The 17,020-nt window shown below is 41.5% G+C and overlaps 1 protein-coding gene across 1 annotated transcript in view; it reads right to left on the bottom strand.

Annotated features, from left to right (window-relative positions):
• Positions 1-3,520: 3,520 nt before the first annotated feature.
• The window catches only part of LOC121867942, a gene marked incomplete in the record, with an annotated part of 131,887 nt that continues 118,387 nt past the window's right edge, over positions 3,521-17,020 (bottom strand). Inside the window, 1 exon segment of the mRNA XM_042368090.1 lies at positions 3,521-3,748. Coding sequence (XP_042224024.1) covers positions 3,633-3,748 — 116 coding nt within the window.

Genomic DNA, 17,020 nt, shown 5'->3' with positions numbered 1-17,020 from the left:
GTAATTTTCGACATTATCTACTACCTCGAAGACTTGCCTAAAAAAGTCAGCAGATTTGTTAGACAAGATTTTCCCTTTGTAAACCCATGTTGCGAGTCGTAGATTAATTTGCTTTTCTCTAGATGCTATCGGATGCTATCTGCTATAATTGATTCAAGAAATTTCCCCACTACTGACGTCAAACTGATCGGCCGGTAATTTGACGCTGATGCTCTGTCTCCCTTTTTGAATATGGGTACTACATTTGCCTGTTTCCACAAGTCTGGCACATAGGAATGGAGGAAACTGTAGCGGGCCTATTGACCCATACTGGGTAGTCCTGTTTGGGTCTATGACAAAATCCCCACCGGACAAAATCCCTGCGGACAAAAAACCCACCGGATATAAACCCCATCCTACGGGACAAAACCCACAACGGACAAAATCACCTCATAGTAAAAAATTAAACAAAATCCATTTAAAGTTTATAATAGCGAACATTATGAAATGTAATTTATATGATAAAGAATAAATAAAAACTATATAAGCATCAACATTTATCTCATGTTAAAAAAATAAGACAAAATCTACTTGGAGTTTTTATCAATTTCTTATAAATCCTCTTTAACAATATCTCTTATTAAGACGATGTATGGACCATATAAAGTGTAGGTTATACTGGACTGTAGTCATATCATAAGCGTATATTACGCCCAATGCCTCTGAGCATTTCCTTCAATGTCTTGCGATCATCTCTAAAATCAACACAGAGATTTCCGAGTCGTTTTTACGGTCTCTGGTTTCCCGGAGGCACGGACAAAAGCCCCTCAGTATAAGTGCAAAAAGGACAGAAGCCCTTCTGTTTTTATGTTAAAGAGAGGGTCATTAGAAATTTTAAAAATATATAGATTTAAATATGAAATTATTACAATTTAAATAATGCCAGACGTAACTATTATACAAATAAGCTACAGTCAGCATCGGGCAACAATTAAAAAACCTGGAGTATCATCGATCTATTCAGAACAGGAACACTCAACGTACGGCTCGCCACTCAGCTTTTATGATAAATGGTACAGTTGTAACTGAACCACCCCCCCCTCATTACCAACCACTTCAACGATTATTTCATCAATGTTGGCAGAAATCTTGTAAAGAGCATCCCTGACCACCACTATGTCATGAGTATCGATTAATGATCTAATCTATTATGTAAAATAATGTAAAATTTGTTTTCTTATTTTTTACAGGGAATAGCCCGCCCGAGCACAGGTCATCGACCCACAACAGGGACTGCGGGGCGAAAAAATGAGAGCAAAAAGAAATTAGAAATTAGAAGAGAAAAAGACTATACTACTCTACACCACGACGTTGCCGGAAAACCAGCTTTTTGAAGTGGGACAGATTGTAAGAATATGGAAACACAAAAAAAGGCAGAGCATTCCACAGTTTGGCTGTGTGGGGAATGAAGGATGTACTATAACGGGTTATTCTGGTGTGACCGATATCCACACAGAAACGGTGGGCACCGCAGGCAAGACGAGTTTTGCGATCCTACGGCCTTGCCGGCGGTACACAGGATGCCAAATCCACCGAACATTAAGAATGGAGTAAACTACAGCTGGCCTATTGGCTTATACTAGGCAGCCCCGTTTACACCCAACCCTTATCGCTCATATAACTGTCCATCTTTTATTTGAAGCTTCCCAGCGTGTTCGAGTAATAATTAAGTTCGGTAACCAGCTCTACTCATCTACTACTCTACATTATTTCCAAACCAATGTTTGCCTATCTCTCGCCTAAATCAAAATTTGTCCCGTTTAAAACCGTTGCTACGAGTTCGGTTTTGGTTGGATAGTTTGAGTACCTTTCTTATATCACCTTTTTTAACCCTGACTTCCATTTATACACCTCGATCATATCGCCCTCACTCTACGTCTCACTTGGGGAGTGCAAATTACGATGCTTAAATCTGTCTCTGCACTCAAGTTTCCTAATACCCGGGATTAATCTTGTCATCCTCCTCTGAATGGATTCTAGGGATTCTATATCCTTTCTGTAGTACGGTGACCAGAGCTGAACTGCGTAATCCAAGTGAGGTCTCACATATGCAAGATATAGTTTTAGGATAACCTCGCTAGTCTTGTAACTAACACTCCTTTGTCTGAGCCCAAGTACTTATTCATATATTTTATGTATCTACTCCACGCTGAGACCTATTTCCACGTGATAAGATAGAGGAATGGGAAAAATAGGTGTCTGGGAAATTTGCAAATAAATTTAGTTGCCTAGAAACTAGAAAAACAAAAACAAAAGCAATTTTCTTCAATTGTATATAGTGTGGTGAGAGATATGTATGCTTTTATTAGTGAAAGTTCAGGGAAATTTTGTGTAAAACCACAAAGAAAAAATCTTCTACACTGTGGTTCGAAACTGCATCAAACCCCAATGAGATACTATAATGCTATTTATGGGTAGAAAAGTAGTAAGTAGATTTCATATATCAGTTCAGAAACTCGTTCCAGTAGTTCGGAAATTAGTTAAAACTGTTTGGAGACTCTTTCAAAGTAGTTCAGAGACTTGTTCTAGCAGTTCAAAAAATCATTTCAACAGGTAAGAGATTCTTTCCAGCAGCTTAAGGACTCACTGCAGCAGCTTGAAAACTCGGGAAAAATCTTTCAAAGAAAATTACTCAACACAGGTGTCGAATTTTATACAGAAGTTTGCCAATAAAGTGTCAGATGTATAGACAGTATCCCTGCTTATTCTAAATGTGCTATGTAATAATTCTAGTGAAATAATTACGCTGATAATGAATATTGTTAATCATCAGATTTATTAAATAGAAACATTGTCATATCTTATTACATTTGCTGAAAATATTTGTTTATTTTGTTTAAGATGTATTTTTTTAGAATTAGGCGTATTTACTAGGAGCACATTGTGTGAACTAGAGATTTGCATTTCATTATTATATCTATACTGTGTTTAACGCAGTTTTTATCTTTCATAATTCTTAATGTTGATCGACTTGTTATTACCAACCTTGCTGCACGCTAAAAGATCATCTTGTTGAAGCGAGATATATAATATTACAACAACAACCACTGTTAAGTATTCTGAAATAATACTCTTTTAATTCAAGAAGAATTACTTGCCTGATTTATACAACTACATCAATTACTAGAAGTGACTTGTCCTTGGCACGATATCCCTGGTGTTGCCCTGATTATAGACTGAAGACTTACAGATAGACAGAGAATAACAGTAACATTACCACTGGTAGTTCATACGTTTCTTCTAGTAATATATTACTCTATCTGTGTGCAATATTGACCATTCGGATTCTTATTGCACAGTCTTGTTCCAGCAACTTGGAGACTCATTCCAACAGTTCAGAGACTTTCTCCATCAGTTTAGGAGCTCCGGGTGTTTATAAGGACTTACTTTTATGAAGATAATTGTGAGCGTAGAAATTGAAACTTATGAGCATATAAATTTAAAGAATTAATAATTAATGTGAATTTCATTGAATTGGAGAAAACAATATCAGGTCGAACGAAACTGCACATACAGTATAAACATCAGCTGTGAAGATGGAAGATGTGTCAGTGTATCTTAGACTGCGTAACAAGGTGGATTATAAAGGCAACTTACAGATTGTCGAAAATCGGTTTTATAGGTGAGTTTTTCGGGAAGGCTATGCCCGTTGGCTCCTCAAAAATGGAATCAGTACTTCGTTTCATGGAGCATATACTCACGGATCCCACTGTGAAGAAAATAAAAAATGTGAACATGTCAGTATGATTTAACTAAATAATTATCAGTGATAATTAAGGGGCGAAAATTTGCAAAATGCTGCATCTGAAAGGGCGCGCGCGTGTGTGTGTGTGTGTGTGTGAAAAAAAGTTAATAATGTCTGTAAGTATACAGACGTTAATAATGTGTCCAAGTGTCGCTTTTGTGTGCAAACATAAATAGTGTATTACTGTGTAGATATTAATGGTATGTCTGTGTCTGGGTGCTGACATTAATCGTGTGTGTGTGGGTGCTGACATTAATGGTGTGTCTGTGTGTGGGTGCTGACATTAATGGTGTGTCTGTGTGTGGGTGCTGACATTAATCGTATGTGTGTTTGTGGGTGCTGACATTAATGGTGTGTCTGTGTGTGGGTGCTGACAATAATAGTGCGTCTGTGCGTGGGTGATGACATTAATGGTGTGTCTGTGTGTGGGTGCTGACATTAATGGTGTGTGGGTGATGGGGTTAATGGTATGTCTGTGAGTGGGTGATGACATTAATGGTGTGTCTGTGTGTGGGTGATGACGTTAATGGTGTGTCTGTGTGTGGGTGATGACGTTAATGGTGTGTCTGTGTGTGGGTGTGTGGGTGCTGACGTTAATGATGTGTCTGTGTGTGGGTGATGACATTAATGGTGTGTCTGTGTGTGGGTGCTGGCGTTAATGGTGTGTGTGTGTGTGTGTGGGTGATAACATTAATGGTGTGACTGTGTGTGGGTGCTGACGTTTATGATGCGTCTGTGTGGGGGTGATGACATTAATGGTGTGTCTGTGTGTGGGTGCTGACTTTTTTTTTTTTTTTTTTTAAGGGAAAGAAAGAATGAAGAAAGATTAGAGGTGGGGGAAGGAAGTTATAGTTCGGAAATTGAAGAAATTCAGGAGGAGGTAAGAGAGGGCGAGCTGACCGCCTAGCTAAGCTAATAGTGTGTTTGGGTTGTGTCATGGGTTAGTTATTGTCTGCCGGTACAGGCACTAGACAGCCTACCCTGTCCCATTTATGGGTGTTTTAAGGGCCTTATTTCATATTCCGCCAACCCGACTGGCGGATGTTGGTCTTGGGAGGCTGTCTATTGCCTGGCCATGTAGATCGGGGGTGGTAATGGACCTTTTGAGATTTCGTAGATTTTTGGGAACCATGTATGGTTGTTGTCGTGACCTGGTGGGAGTCTTTGAAGGAGTTCTTGCTCTGATCGTTCTATCTTTTGCCAGATTCTGCTGGCCAGGGTGTGCAGCTGCTGGTTGATGGGTTTCATTCTCAGGTCTCTTATGTATCTCGGCTGTGGTTCTGGTGAAGGGGTATCTTTCACCTGTGACGATTCTTAGGGCTTCATTTTGGACCACCTGTAATTTTAATATTTGAGTGGTGCTCATAGTATGAAGAGGTATTGCTGGGTAAGTTAATATCGGTGTGATAAATGATGTCACCAGGCGGAGTTTTATTTTCTCAGGAAGCGCTTTAAAGCTGTATAGTTTTCTCAGCTCTCTTCTTGCTTTTTCCTTCCTACTGTGGACATGATGGGAGTAACCTGTCGTGGATATATGTAGGCCCAGGAGGGTGCCTCTGCTTTTGTATTCTATCTGGGTATTATTGGTTACTAATGGATGGGTTTTCCTTTTGCATAAGGGTATCACTGTGAATTTCGGGAGACTGGTTTGGATTTTCCATTGTTTTTCGTAGTTATTTACCCTTTCTAATTCCCGCCTGGTGTTTTCGGCGTGTAACGTTCGCGATTTTCCTTGATGTGTTGTTATTTGAGTGATGTCGTCTGCATACATAATATCTTCGTTACCTATTCTAGTGGGAGCCGGGGTGTCACTTGTGTAGATAATATATAGGGTGGGGGAGAGGATGCTTCCCTGAGGGACTCCACTCATGAGTGGGAAGGTCTCTCCTGTGTATTGTCCTACCCTCAGTCTAGCATTTCTGCCGTCAAGAAAGTTGCAAAGCAACTTTTCAATGTTGGTGGGAAGTCCGAGTTGGAGGATCTTATATTTTAGACCGTCGTGCCAGACTTTGTCAAATGCCTTCGCTACATCCCGGAGAGTTAGATTATATTGTCTACCACTTGGCTCTGGCTATGTTTTCGCATGCCAGGGCTATCGCTGTTGTGGTGGACTTCCCTTTCCTGAACCCGAATTGTCTGCAGTTGAATCTGTTTGTTGTTTCCAGGTGATTTCTCAGACGGTTATTGATGATTTGTTCTAGGATTTTTTTCAGGTACTTCGAGGAGGGAGATCGGTCTGTAGTTTAGTGGGACGGCGGGGATCTTTCCTTGTTTTGGTGTTAGGGTAATTATGGCTTCTTTGAATTTAGTTGGGAAGTAGCCCGAGGCCAGGCAAGCGTTCATTGTGGTTCTCAGTCTCTCCATGGCCGGGTTGTTTATGTGGCTGAGGATCTCCTTGGTGATGCCTGAATAACCAGGGGCTTTATTTTTGGTATTGGAGATGGCTCTGTTGAGTTCTTCCGAGGTGATTGGTTTGGACAATGGGCTGTCCGCTCTCAGATCCTCCCATATGATTTCAGGGGAAGGCTGAGTGCGGTGTGTCTGGCCCCGGAGTTCATCAAGGAGGAGCTCCTCGTGGGTACCATCGAATCCCCTATTCTCTTCATTTGTGATTCGGAAGATGTTCCTCCATATGTCCCTGAATATGGGTTCTCTGTCTTGGTCGTCATATATTTTACTTCCTGCGTGGTCAGTTATGTATGATGACTCGTTATGGCTGCAACCTTTCAATGTCTTAACTCGACGCCAGAACTCTCCTGGATCGTTGTACGTATGTGAGAGTTGTTCAACTATTTCGGCCCATTTAAGGTTGCTTTGTTCCAGAGATCTTGTTTTTATTTCCTCCCGGATTCTTCTGTATGCATTGTAGTTTACGATGTCCCAACCATGGGTCTCGGCTCTCTGTTGTAGCAGTTGGAACTGGTTTGTGAGGGCTATGAGTTCTGGAGTCTGTTGTGGGTGTGGGAGAGTTCTGTTGCGTTTGAGAGGCGTGGCCTCCTGGTAGGCTGTTCCTATGGCTTCACACCATGTGTTGATTTCTTCGTCTATTATGTTCACCGGTTGACTGTCTATGGTCTGCAGGATTGTCATGCCCTTGACCTCAAGTTCGGCTGTAGCTTTTTCGTTGAATAAGGCCCAGTCGGTCTGCTTGGCGATTCTCCGTGGTGGAGCTGGTATAGTTATTGGTGTTGCTGAGATGGTCATGATTATAGGTAGGTGGTCGCTAGAGGTTACAGGGCCTTGTTCAAAGAGATAGTTGTGGAAGCATCTGCCGTTTGTTTTTGCTATATCTGGAGTAGTGGCCGAGTTCCTTCTGTAGAACGTGGGGAAGTCTGGGTCTATTAGTTGGGCTTTTTTGTTTGTTATGAAGCCAACGAGGCTTCTTCCAACAATGTTAGTTGTCCTCTTACCATCTAGTAGAGGATGTCTGGCATTCATGTCTCCAATGATGTAGGTTGGGTGGTGATATGATAGGAATCTGTGGAAGTCCCCGTATGACAGGTAGTCCCTGCGTGGTGGGAGGTAGGTTGTGGCTATTATGTGGTCAAGTTGATTTGAACAGCGAGAGTTTCGGAGGTGAAGTCGTCTATGATTCTGTGGTGGACATCTCTTTTTACGGCGATGGCCACCCCGTCATTTGGCTCCTCTGATAAATTGGATTTATGGATCATGTAACCAAATATTTTCAGTTCCTCAGCCGCCTTTTGGCCGTGTGAGTTTATGAGTATAATATCTGCGTCCACTTGGTTGTATTGGCTGGACATTAGGGGGCAGTGAAATTTTGCTCAAAGCTGCACTCTTCAGGCATTGTTCCTTATACATATCTAAGACTCCATGCCAAATTTGAAGCTGATATGTCGAGGTTTAGTCTGCTGCATTTTCTACTGAAATTTTTAAATTTACCTCTGACAGACACCAGTTCACAGAACCGGACAAGACTCCCTACACTGGCTGCCGCTTGTGACCGATACTTGATTAGTGATTGTGCTGGAGCTGCCATTGCTACTGCCACCTTAACTGACTATGGCATTATCACAAAGGATGACAAGAGTCAGGTTATTGGACCACATAAGCTGCGGGATGCGAGACAAAAATACCGATTTAAGAGGCAAGAAATTGAGATGGCTAGTTTAGATAATTTGAAAGATCATTATGTCATCATGGTTGAGCCTGGCAATGAATATCTCACACATGTGACTCCCAAGACTGGACACGGAAAGCAGATTGCCAAAACTATTCACGAGTTTCTGGTGGAGAAAAATCTAACCCAGCAGCCCATTGTGTGTGTTGGTTGTGATGGAACCAATATAAATGTAGGATCAGAAAATGGAGTCATTTATCATCTTGAAATGTTACTTGGTCACCCGCTCCATTATTTCATATGTCAGCTTCACGGAAATGAGCTGCCTTTCCGCGCAGTTTTTTATCACTTTGATGGTAAACCAAGTGGTCCTGAGCATTGGCGTGGTCCCATTGGAAAGCAGATCAAGGAGTCTTTGTCTGAGCTTCCAGTTGTTGCCTTCCAGCCAGTCAGTTTCCCTGATTTCCCTGTGTTTAATGATGAAGTGGAGAAAGATCTGTCCTGGGATCAGAAAAACCTGTATAGGATTTGTAAAGGAGTTATCACAGGTGTTGTTGAAGATGACTTGGCTGCTATTGAGCCAGGTCCTCCCTGTGTGTCAAGGTGGAACACCTTATGGAGTAGAATCCTCAGGCTGTATGTAGCAACATCAAGACCCAGCCATGAGTTGAAAATAATTGTCATTACAATAATAAAGTTCAGTGCTCCAATGTGGTTTTACATCAAGATACACCCTTACGTAACACACGGCTCAAGAAACGTATTCCAGTCCCTGCTATATATGAAACACATGAATATTGAGGAGGAGACGATAGTGAAGAAGGCTGTCCAGAGAAATGCATACTTCGCCCTTACAGATCAACTTCTTCTTGGTATGTGTGCAGATGAGGACATGACTGTTAGAGAAAAAGCTGTCTCAATGATAAGAAAAATTAGAGAGGAGAATCAGCAAAAGGAAGAATGCACTGGCAGATCTGAAGAGGAGGAGGAAGATTCTGATGCTGCTGTTGACGAGAATTTGTTAAACTATACTGATGAGGAGGGTAAAGATGGAGATGGGAATGAGGATGTGCCTCCTGTAGTCAACATGAGAAAGGTGGTGACTCCGAAACTAAAGTGGCAAGCAAAAAACTATCATTCCATGATTAACTGGAGGAATGAACTCAAGACTGAGCCTCCTTACATTGCTTCTCTGTCAAATCTACAGGTTAATGACATTCTTGAGACACCATTAGTGGTGCCCAAGTGGCCAAACAGCACTCAGGCGGTCGAGAGAGGCATAAAAGTGATGACTGAAGCTTGCACTGAAGTGACGGGATACGAATCGAGAGATGGATATATTAGGCAAAGATTATTGTCTAGGAAAATGATGCCAAGGTTCCGCACAAAAAAGAATTTCAATATGAACTTGTAATGATTTTCTATACGGTGTACCTGTAAAATAACATGTGAATTAAATCGATGTCACCCATGTAAAATTTATCATTATCCTGGAAAACATTAAATGACACCTAATTTTTGGTATACACTAAAAGTTGACAAAAAGTCGTTCGCGATGCGGCAGGGTAAGTATGCATGAAATGGCATGAAATTTTGCACAGGTGTTTGTTACAGCCGTACAAACGATGCCTGAAAAGTGCAGCCTGCAACTCAAATAAAAGTGTGTTTTCCCTGCCCCCTACTGGACATACTGAATTTATGAGTTCTCCAGTGGAGGACTTTATGTTGCATTATTTTCACTGCCTTAAGAAGCGAGCCCATTGTATCTGTATTTGGTTTTGGGGGGATACCTCGGGTTCGTGGTTTGTTCACTGTGCGTCCATTCCTCATTTTTTTTATCACCCCATCGGGTGTCTTGTGGATGCAGTCTGTTAAATCGACCCGTTTTTGTTTAATTGCTTCGTGGATGTACTCCTCGGAACTGGGGTGGTCGTACTTCCATTTCATCTTGCCCTCCAGTACTCCTTTAGCGACTTCATCACGTGTACAGTCCTCGTTTATGTGGTCTGGTACGTAGATGCTTAGATTCAGGACTTTTCCTGATAGATCGCTTGGAGTCCGAGAGACAGGTGTCATCTCCGGTGTAGGTACGTGTGCATCCACACCAGAGGCCACTGTTGTCTCGTCTGTGGATGTTGGAGATTGGGGGACAATTGTAATCTCCGATGTGGTACTTGTGCACCCACACCAGTGACAACTGTTGTCTCGTCTGTGAATGTTGGAGATTGGGGGACAAGTGTTATTTCCGGTGTAGGTACGTGTGCATCCACACCAGAGGTCACTGATGTCTCGTCTGTGAATGTTGGAGATTGGGGGACAAGTGTTATCTCCGATGTGGTACTTGTGCACCCACACCAGTGACAACTGTTGTCTCGTCTGTGAATGTTGGAGATTGGGGGACAAGTGTTATCTCCGATGTGGGTACTTGTGCATCCACACCAGAGGTCACTGTTGTCTCGTCTGTGAATGTTGGAGATTGGGGGACAAGTGCTATCTCCGATGTGGGTACTTGTGCACCCCTACCAAAGGCTACTGTTGTCTCCTCCGAGGCTGAGGATGTTGCCCTGAACAGTTTTGGGATGGGTAGATTATGGTGGCGTAAGCATTTTTCGAGTATTGTTTGAAAGCAGCCTGGGTGCCGAACATCCTCCTCATGGGCGTGTTTGACAATCATGTTGGCTAGTATGTCGCGGTCATGGAGGTATCTGTCTCTGGTATTCAACAAGACTGTAGAGTCTGTAGTGGCTGCAGGGACCATAGTGACTGCAGAAGTCGGGGTCCCTACCATCACTGCACCTCTGTATGACCGTGCTGTCATGGGTTGCGTTGGGCCTCCCGCACAACCCATCCCAAATGTTTGTTTACTGTAGAGATAAGGTAACCGGCCAGCCATGACTGGGACATGTAAGGGGGGGGGGGGCAGGCCAGTGAGACAGTGGTGTACTGTTCATCACTTCACGCCTCAAAAAAACCAATTTAGCCAGTGGGCTTTAGACCTTGGGTTAGAGAAGAACCTCCTGCTCCGCGGACTTAAGATTAGGGGCCATACAGTCCTACCAGTGCTACGGGTCTGTGTGTGCAAATCCCCGAGATTTTTTTGTTAAGTCCAGCGACAAGTTAACACATCCTGTAAAGGAAGTGATCAATGGTGAGGGCCTGTTTGCTACAAGAGCACTCCAGGCCGGCCTAATAGATCTAAACGATTAATTCACCAGGTTGACAAACTCTCCCTTATAACTTACGGTACTGTGGCGTGAATGTGAGTGACTGACCTATCCATGCAAATTATAAGTCCAGTGTATGGAATTGTGCCAAATAAACGTAAGTGCAATCATCTGCCCGTATCTGTGATCCCTCTATTATCATTATTACCAAGGGTAATGACTCATTGGTTATGACAAAGTATAACCAATAACTTAGATGGATGTTGGAAGTTAGTGGAATTCACTAAATCATCATTTATCAAGTACATAACGCATTGAGTGCCGGAAGCAGAGCAAAATTCTACGTAGTGATACACCATAATCTCTTGGGTGAGTAACAAGTGTGAAGGTATCCGAGTTCTACGGTAAGAAAGCCACTTTCCTGCACTTAAAACGTAACACGTGCAGTGACTGCAGGAGTCGGGGTCCCTATCGGCAGCACAGCCTTGTATGGTGATACTGATGTATATGTGGCTATTTGCTGTGTTTCCTTGATTTTTTCCTTTCTTTTGGGACAGTGCATGGACAGAGTGCTGTGAGACCCATCACAGTTATGGCAGTTTAGTGGTGCCTTACATTCGGTTCAGGTAAGTTCCGTAGAGGTACATTTGGAACAGATCTTGTATTCCTTGGGTTTGGGGCAGTTCACACTATCATGATCCTGCTGACGTTAATGGTGTGTCTGTGTGTGGGTGCTGACGTTTATGGTGCGTCTGTGTATGGGTGATGACATTAATTGTGTGTGTAAGTGTGGGTGATGACGTGAATGGTGAAGAATTTTACTTCATATATCCAGGCAGTGAAAAGCAAGAGGGAGATGTTGGTATTCTTATCAACTATATTGGGATCTTGTTAATAAAGTTTATTGCTTAACCCTTGGACTTAGTAATATTACAGGTTTATGCACAAAATGATAGTTGTGGATAACGAATTTAAAGAAAGCAAAATGCACTGAACTTTAATGGATGTCTGATTATAATGGGTGATAAAATCAGCCTCTTAAAAACGTGGAATAATATCAGTGGAGATGGCACGGAATTGTTTAGCAAAAATTGCCATGCATAACTTCAATAGAATGTCTAAATTTTTTCTTCAGTCTACGATATTTCAATGCATGCACCTTTTGTGGCTCTGCAAACACTGAAAATATATACAGTTTCTCTCAATACATTTTCTATCATATCGACATTAACTTTAAGAACAGCATTTTGGATTCTGCTCTTCAACCGCTTCAAAGATGTTGGCATTGGTGGAACAAACAATTCACATTTAACATAGTCCCAAAGGGAGTCGGGTCAGGTGTACGAGGTGGCCAATTAATGGACCCTACGCCCCATCCGACGGTTAGGCGATTGTTTATTCAGAGCCACAGAGGGTGGCACATGTTGACATATCATAGATTGCCCCCCAAAACTTTAGACATTGCTTTGTAATTCTGTATGTAAGTTTTGCTCTACCATTGTTAGAGTATTTCAAATGAGGAAGATCGTTTGTAGTCACCCTATATATATATATATATATATATATATATATATATATATATATATATATATATATATATATATATATATATATATATATATATATATATATATATATATAATGTAGATCCACAATGGAAACGTGGATAAAATAAATTTTGATAAAATCACACAGGAAAAAGGTAAACAATGGAGCACCTTTATTCAATACATCTTCAAAGGAAACTGAATTACAAGGACTGAGAGGGGCTTATGTTCATAGGGTGACCTTACAAAACATGACGTCAGGTCAAAAACATGACATCCACTATATATAATTCAGGCAATATTATTATTTGTACATATCTCCAGGTGCTGCATGAGTGAGGAGTCCTTTAACTTATTCTATTGTATTTCTATATAATCAGTGCAATTTTATTATCGACGTAATAGTCTCGGGATTATCTGAATTGTCTTCATATGCTAGGGTGCCATTGTTAAGGAATCGTGATTTAATGTATTTCTTGTCCTGTTCCACTGTTGCTTAATTATTTACTTAAGTGAAGTTTAATATTTCAGTTTAAAAACGTATAATTTTTCCCATTGTCATTTATTATCTCTTTGCTTTTGTTTTTCAATGACCATAATTGAGTTCCACTAATAACGTAACATCTTTATTGTGGTTGAAAGGTGAAAGTGGGTCCCATAAGCATGAGTGCCTGTTAGGAACAGTGTAGATGTACAATGTGTACTAAGCGTTCGGTACACTAGGAGGCGTACGATCCACCATTCACAGGGCGATACACTGTACACAGTTACAGCACATAAAGATACCAACAACTCGCCGAGGAGAACTAGAAAGGAAAACAGGAGTAAATAATAGTAAGAAACACACACATTAAAACAAGCCAAACTGTCTCGGACGGCAACACTTGACGAACGAGGCGCTAGCAATGTCAAGACCGGCAGGACATCCAAGTGATTTTTTTAAATAATACTAGTCTGCCACAAGTGCATGATCACTCACACATCTCAGTTCACTTAGATTACAATTAGTAGGTGTGATTATAAAGGAAATAATCAGAGCAAGGGGTGAATTTCTTCGTCAGAATAATGTGAAAGATTATGAAGGTTGGCATCATCGCCCTCCCCTCCCTCCTCCCAACACACCAGACAAGAGGCCTATTGTGGGAACGCATCTGAGTCGTGGGCTTTAAAAGGGCCAAGACACATAAGCAATTATCATAGTAACAATATTAATTATTATTATTATTGTTTTAATTAAACCGAGTTAGAATTTATATTGCATCTTAAACTAGGCTTAAGGCTAAGAAGATTCTTACAGAGTCTGGACATCCCCCCTTAGATCCCACCCTGTCCTTCCTCAGCTGCCAAGCACTGCGTGTTCCACAGGTGTAAGTACGTAAAAGGGAGAAGACAGTTGTGACAGGACATGTATAGACGTGGTGAATCAAGGGCTAAAACCCCAGGGTCACCAAGTAGTTTCCTGACTTGCAGTTACTGCAAGAGGACGACGTCTAGGACGGATTGTGTGGGTCTGACCGCATCAACGCTTAGGACGTTGCAGAATGTAATAAAACAAAAAGGCTGTTGCTGATATTGTCCTGAATTCATAACCAAATTAACGAGGCTATTGCAGATCATTAGGGAATGAGAAACTTGGAGACGAAAATAGATGAAGCTGCTGGATCCTTGTTGGTTGCCAAACTAGAGCAATTTGGGAAAAAGATCCTCACTAAGACTGAGGAAGTAGCTGATAGATAGAGGGAGTAGTGAAGAATAGTTATGCTCAGGCCTTAGCAGGGCCATAGAAGGTGACGGAGAGTAATGCAGGATCCGAACAGGTCCTTCAGCAGCCAGGGATTCTGCAGAAGTGTGTGGAAGAGATGGTAACTAGTAAACCTACTATAATATTAAACTGCTTTTTGTCTTTAAAGGTAATAAGCTAGAAATTTTTGAAAACAAACATAATAAAAAATTGTCAAATATGAATCAAACAAAATCATGAGAACTAAAATGATTGATAAATTCAGTATAAAAGCCAGTAATGAAAGTAATCTAATATAAAAATAATTAATAATGGTAAACCAAAATACTCTAATAAATATTCAGTTCAATCAGGTATAAACTCAAAATAAAATTAAAAATCGATGAGAAATTAAGTTACTGAAAAATATTCATAATAAAATCATTCATATGAAAACAAAAGGCTTAATTACTAGTTCTGCGCAAACGAATGTATATAGAAGATGGATTTATTTTTATTTCTCTTTAGTTTTTATCAAAATTCTTTTTTTTCCGACTCTTCATAAATCTTCAACATCAATTTTCAAAATTACTAGTTTCAAAATATCACCTTTTTAACGTCAATTAACAAAACTTCTCAAAACAGATTTTCTTCACTTCTTATCTTAATTACTTAAAACTTTTGGTTTTCATTTTCAGATAATTTCACATTTTTTTCATTGCATATTCTCGTGGATCTTATCACATACATACACACACACACAAACTTGTATATTTTATTTTATGTTGTTCAGCTGGTTTCTCGTCTCACAATTGATGATGGTACATCTAGCAGCAGGCAGAGATACAGTTAACATTTGCAGGTGGAAGGTCGCCCACAGACACTTGCTTACTGTTCACGACCTTTCAGCTTCCATCTACTATGAGTGAACAAATCATTTCTGGCAACGGAGTTTCTTGACTGCATTATCCATTTCGTGCTAACTGCCTTGAGTTACTCGTATAAAATATATCGATTGTACCTTGTAAGGGTGGAAACGATCTTCCTGCTCGTTACCGCTGCTCTCTCGTTTGCTGGTGCGACCAACACTGGGGGTTGGACAGAAGTGAGAACGGCAGCTGCTACCTGTGTCACCGGCAGATTCACCCCATCCGCCATACAGTCACTATCTAGCTACCCCGCTGTTCGTCAAATTCTGGCTGCGATCTCATCAAGGCTCGGGACTCATGGGCTGTGTCCCCAGACCTTCACCTATCGACTGTCAATTCTCTGGTCATCTACCACTACCACCCATACCACTACCGCAGCTGCTACGACCGTCAGTTCATCCCCTCCGTCTGTGCCCCGGTGTCTCTCTGTAGCAAGACATCGGCCGCTGTGAAGAAGCCTGTCTGGACCATCCCCAGGGCCACTGTTGTAGGAAATATCTGTTCATTGCTTGATTCTACTGTTTGATCCCTTTAATTGCTGCCCTCCCCTTTTATTGTTTGATTCTATAAGTTGTTGACTCCCATTAAATGTTTGATTCCATTAATTGTTTAATTCTATTAATTGCTGACTCCCTTTAATTGTTTGCTTCCTTTACTTGTTTGCTTCCTTTAATTATTCGACTCCATTAACTGTTTACTGCATTAATTGTTTGACTCTCGTCAAACCTGGTTCGGTTTCTTTACCCTGAGAGTGATTCAAGTGGGCTGGGTGCGAAACGAGGTTCCCTCCAGTCGGATCAAATCATTTATTGGTGTGATTGAGCCACTAGGTGAGTTACTTTTGGCTATTTGCGGGGTAAGATGTGTATTTTTATTTTTGCTCTTGGCCTTTCGGATCACTATGCATAGATTTGAGGCGTTGAAAGGTAAAAGCGGTGGCCCTGGGTCTGACAGGTACTGAGGTTAGTTAGTATGTGATCAACCAACAGAATGCCGAGAGAGGAACGTCAGAAAGCGAGAGAGGAACTTCAGAAAAAGAGAGAGTTGGAGGAACGTCAGAGAGAAAGAGAAATGGAGGAATGTCGGAGAGATAGAGTTCAAATTAGCTAAGTTGCAGGTAGAAAAGGACCTAGAACTAGCTAGAATTAATGCTTCAAGTAGACCAGAATCCTCTGGCCATATACAAGACAATGTGGTAAAACCCAGTTTGCCTGTGTACCGTGAAGAAGACATCGCCTTCTACCTTGTTAGGTTTGAACCGGTAGCCGAGCTGCTTGGTGTGGACCCAGATAGCTATGCTGTAAGGTTGGGTAGCCAACTGAGTGGTAAGCCGGTAGAGATTTACACGTCCCTGTCTGCCGACATCACCAGAAATTACTTATTGTTGAAGCAAGCTCTCTTGCGAGGATTTAACAAGACTTCTGATGGTTACCGCGTCGATTTCCGCAGAACGAAGATTAGAGCAGGAGAAACGTACTAGCAATTTTCGATTCACCTAGGTCGTTTGTTTTAACAATGGCTGGAGGCATCAGAGGTTGAAGAAATCTTTGAGTCTCTCTAGCTTCATGATATAAGATCAGTTTTTGTCTTCTCTACCTCCAGACTTGAGAATTTTCATCAAAGAACACCAGCCAGCGACGCTTGGAGAAGCTGTTCGTCTTGCCGACAACTGGGCGTCTGCTCGCAACGCCTACCCCAAGTCTTCCCCCTCCTATAGTGAAGATTGCGAAGCCTCCGTCCTCCGAGGAACCATCCCCAGGAGTACCCAGTAGTAGTTCACCAGCCGTGCCGTGTC

The sequence above is a fragment of the Homarus americanus genome, unplaced genomic scaffold, assembly GCF_018991925.1.
Source record: "Homarus americanus isolate GMGI-L3 unplaced genomic scaffold, GMGI_Hamer_2.0 scaffold37032, whole genome shotgun sequence".
In the NCBI taxonomy this organism is placed as follows: domain Eukaryota; kingdom Metazoa; phylum Arthropoda; class Malacostraca; order Decapoda; family Nephropidae; genus Homarus; species Homarus americanus.
The sequence above is the reverse complement of the archived record's forward strand: the minus strand, read 5'-3'. Positions and strand labels throughout refer to the sequence as shown.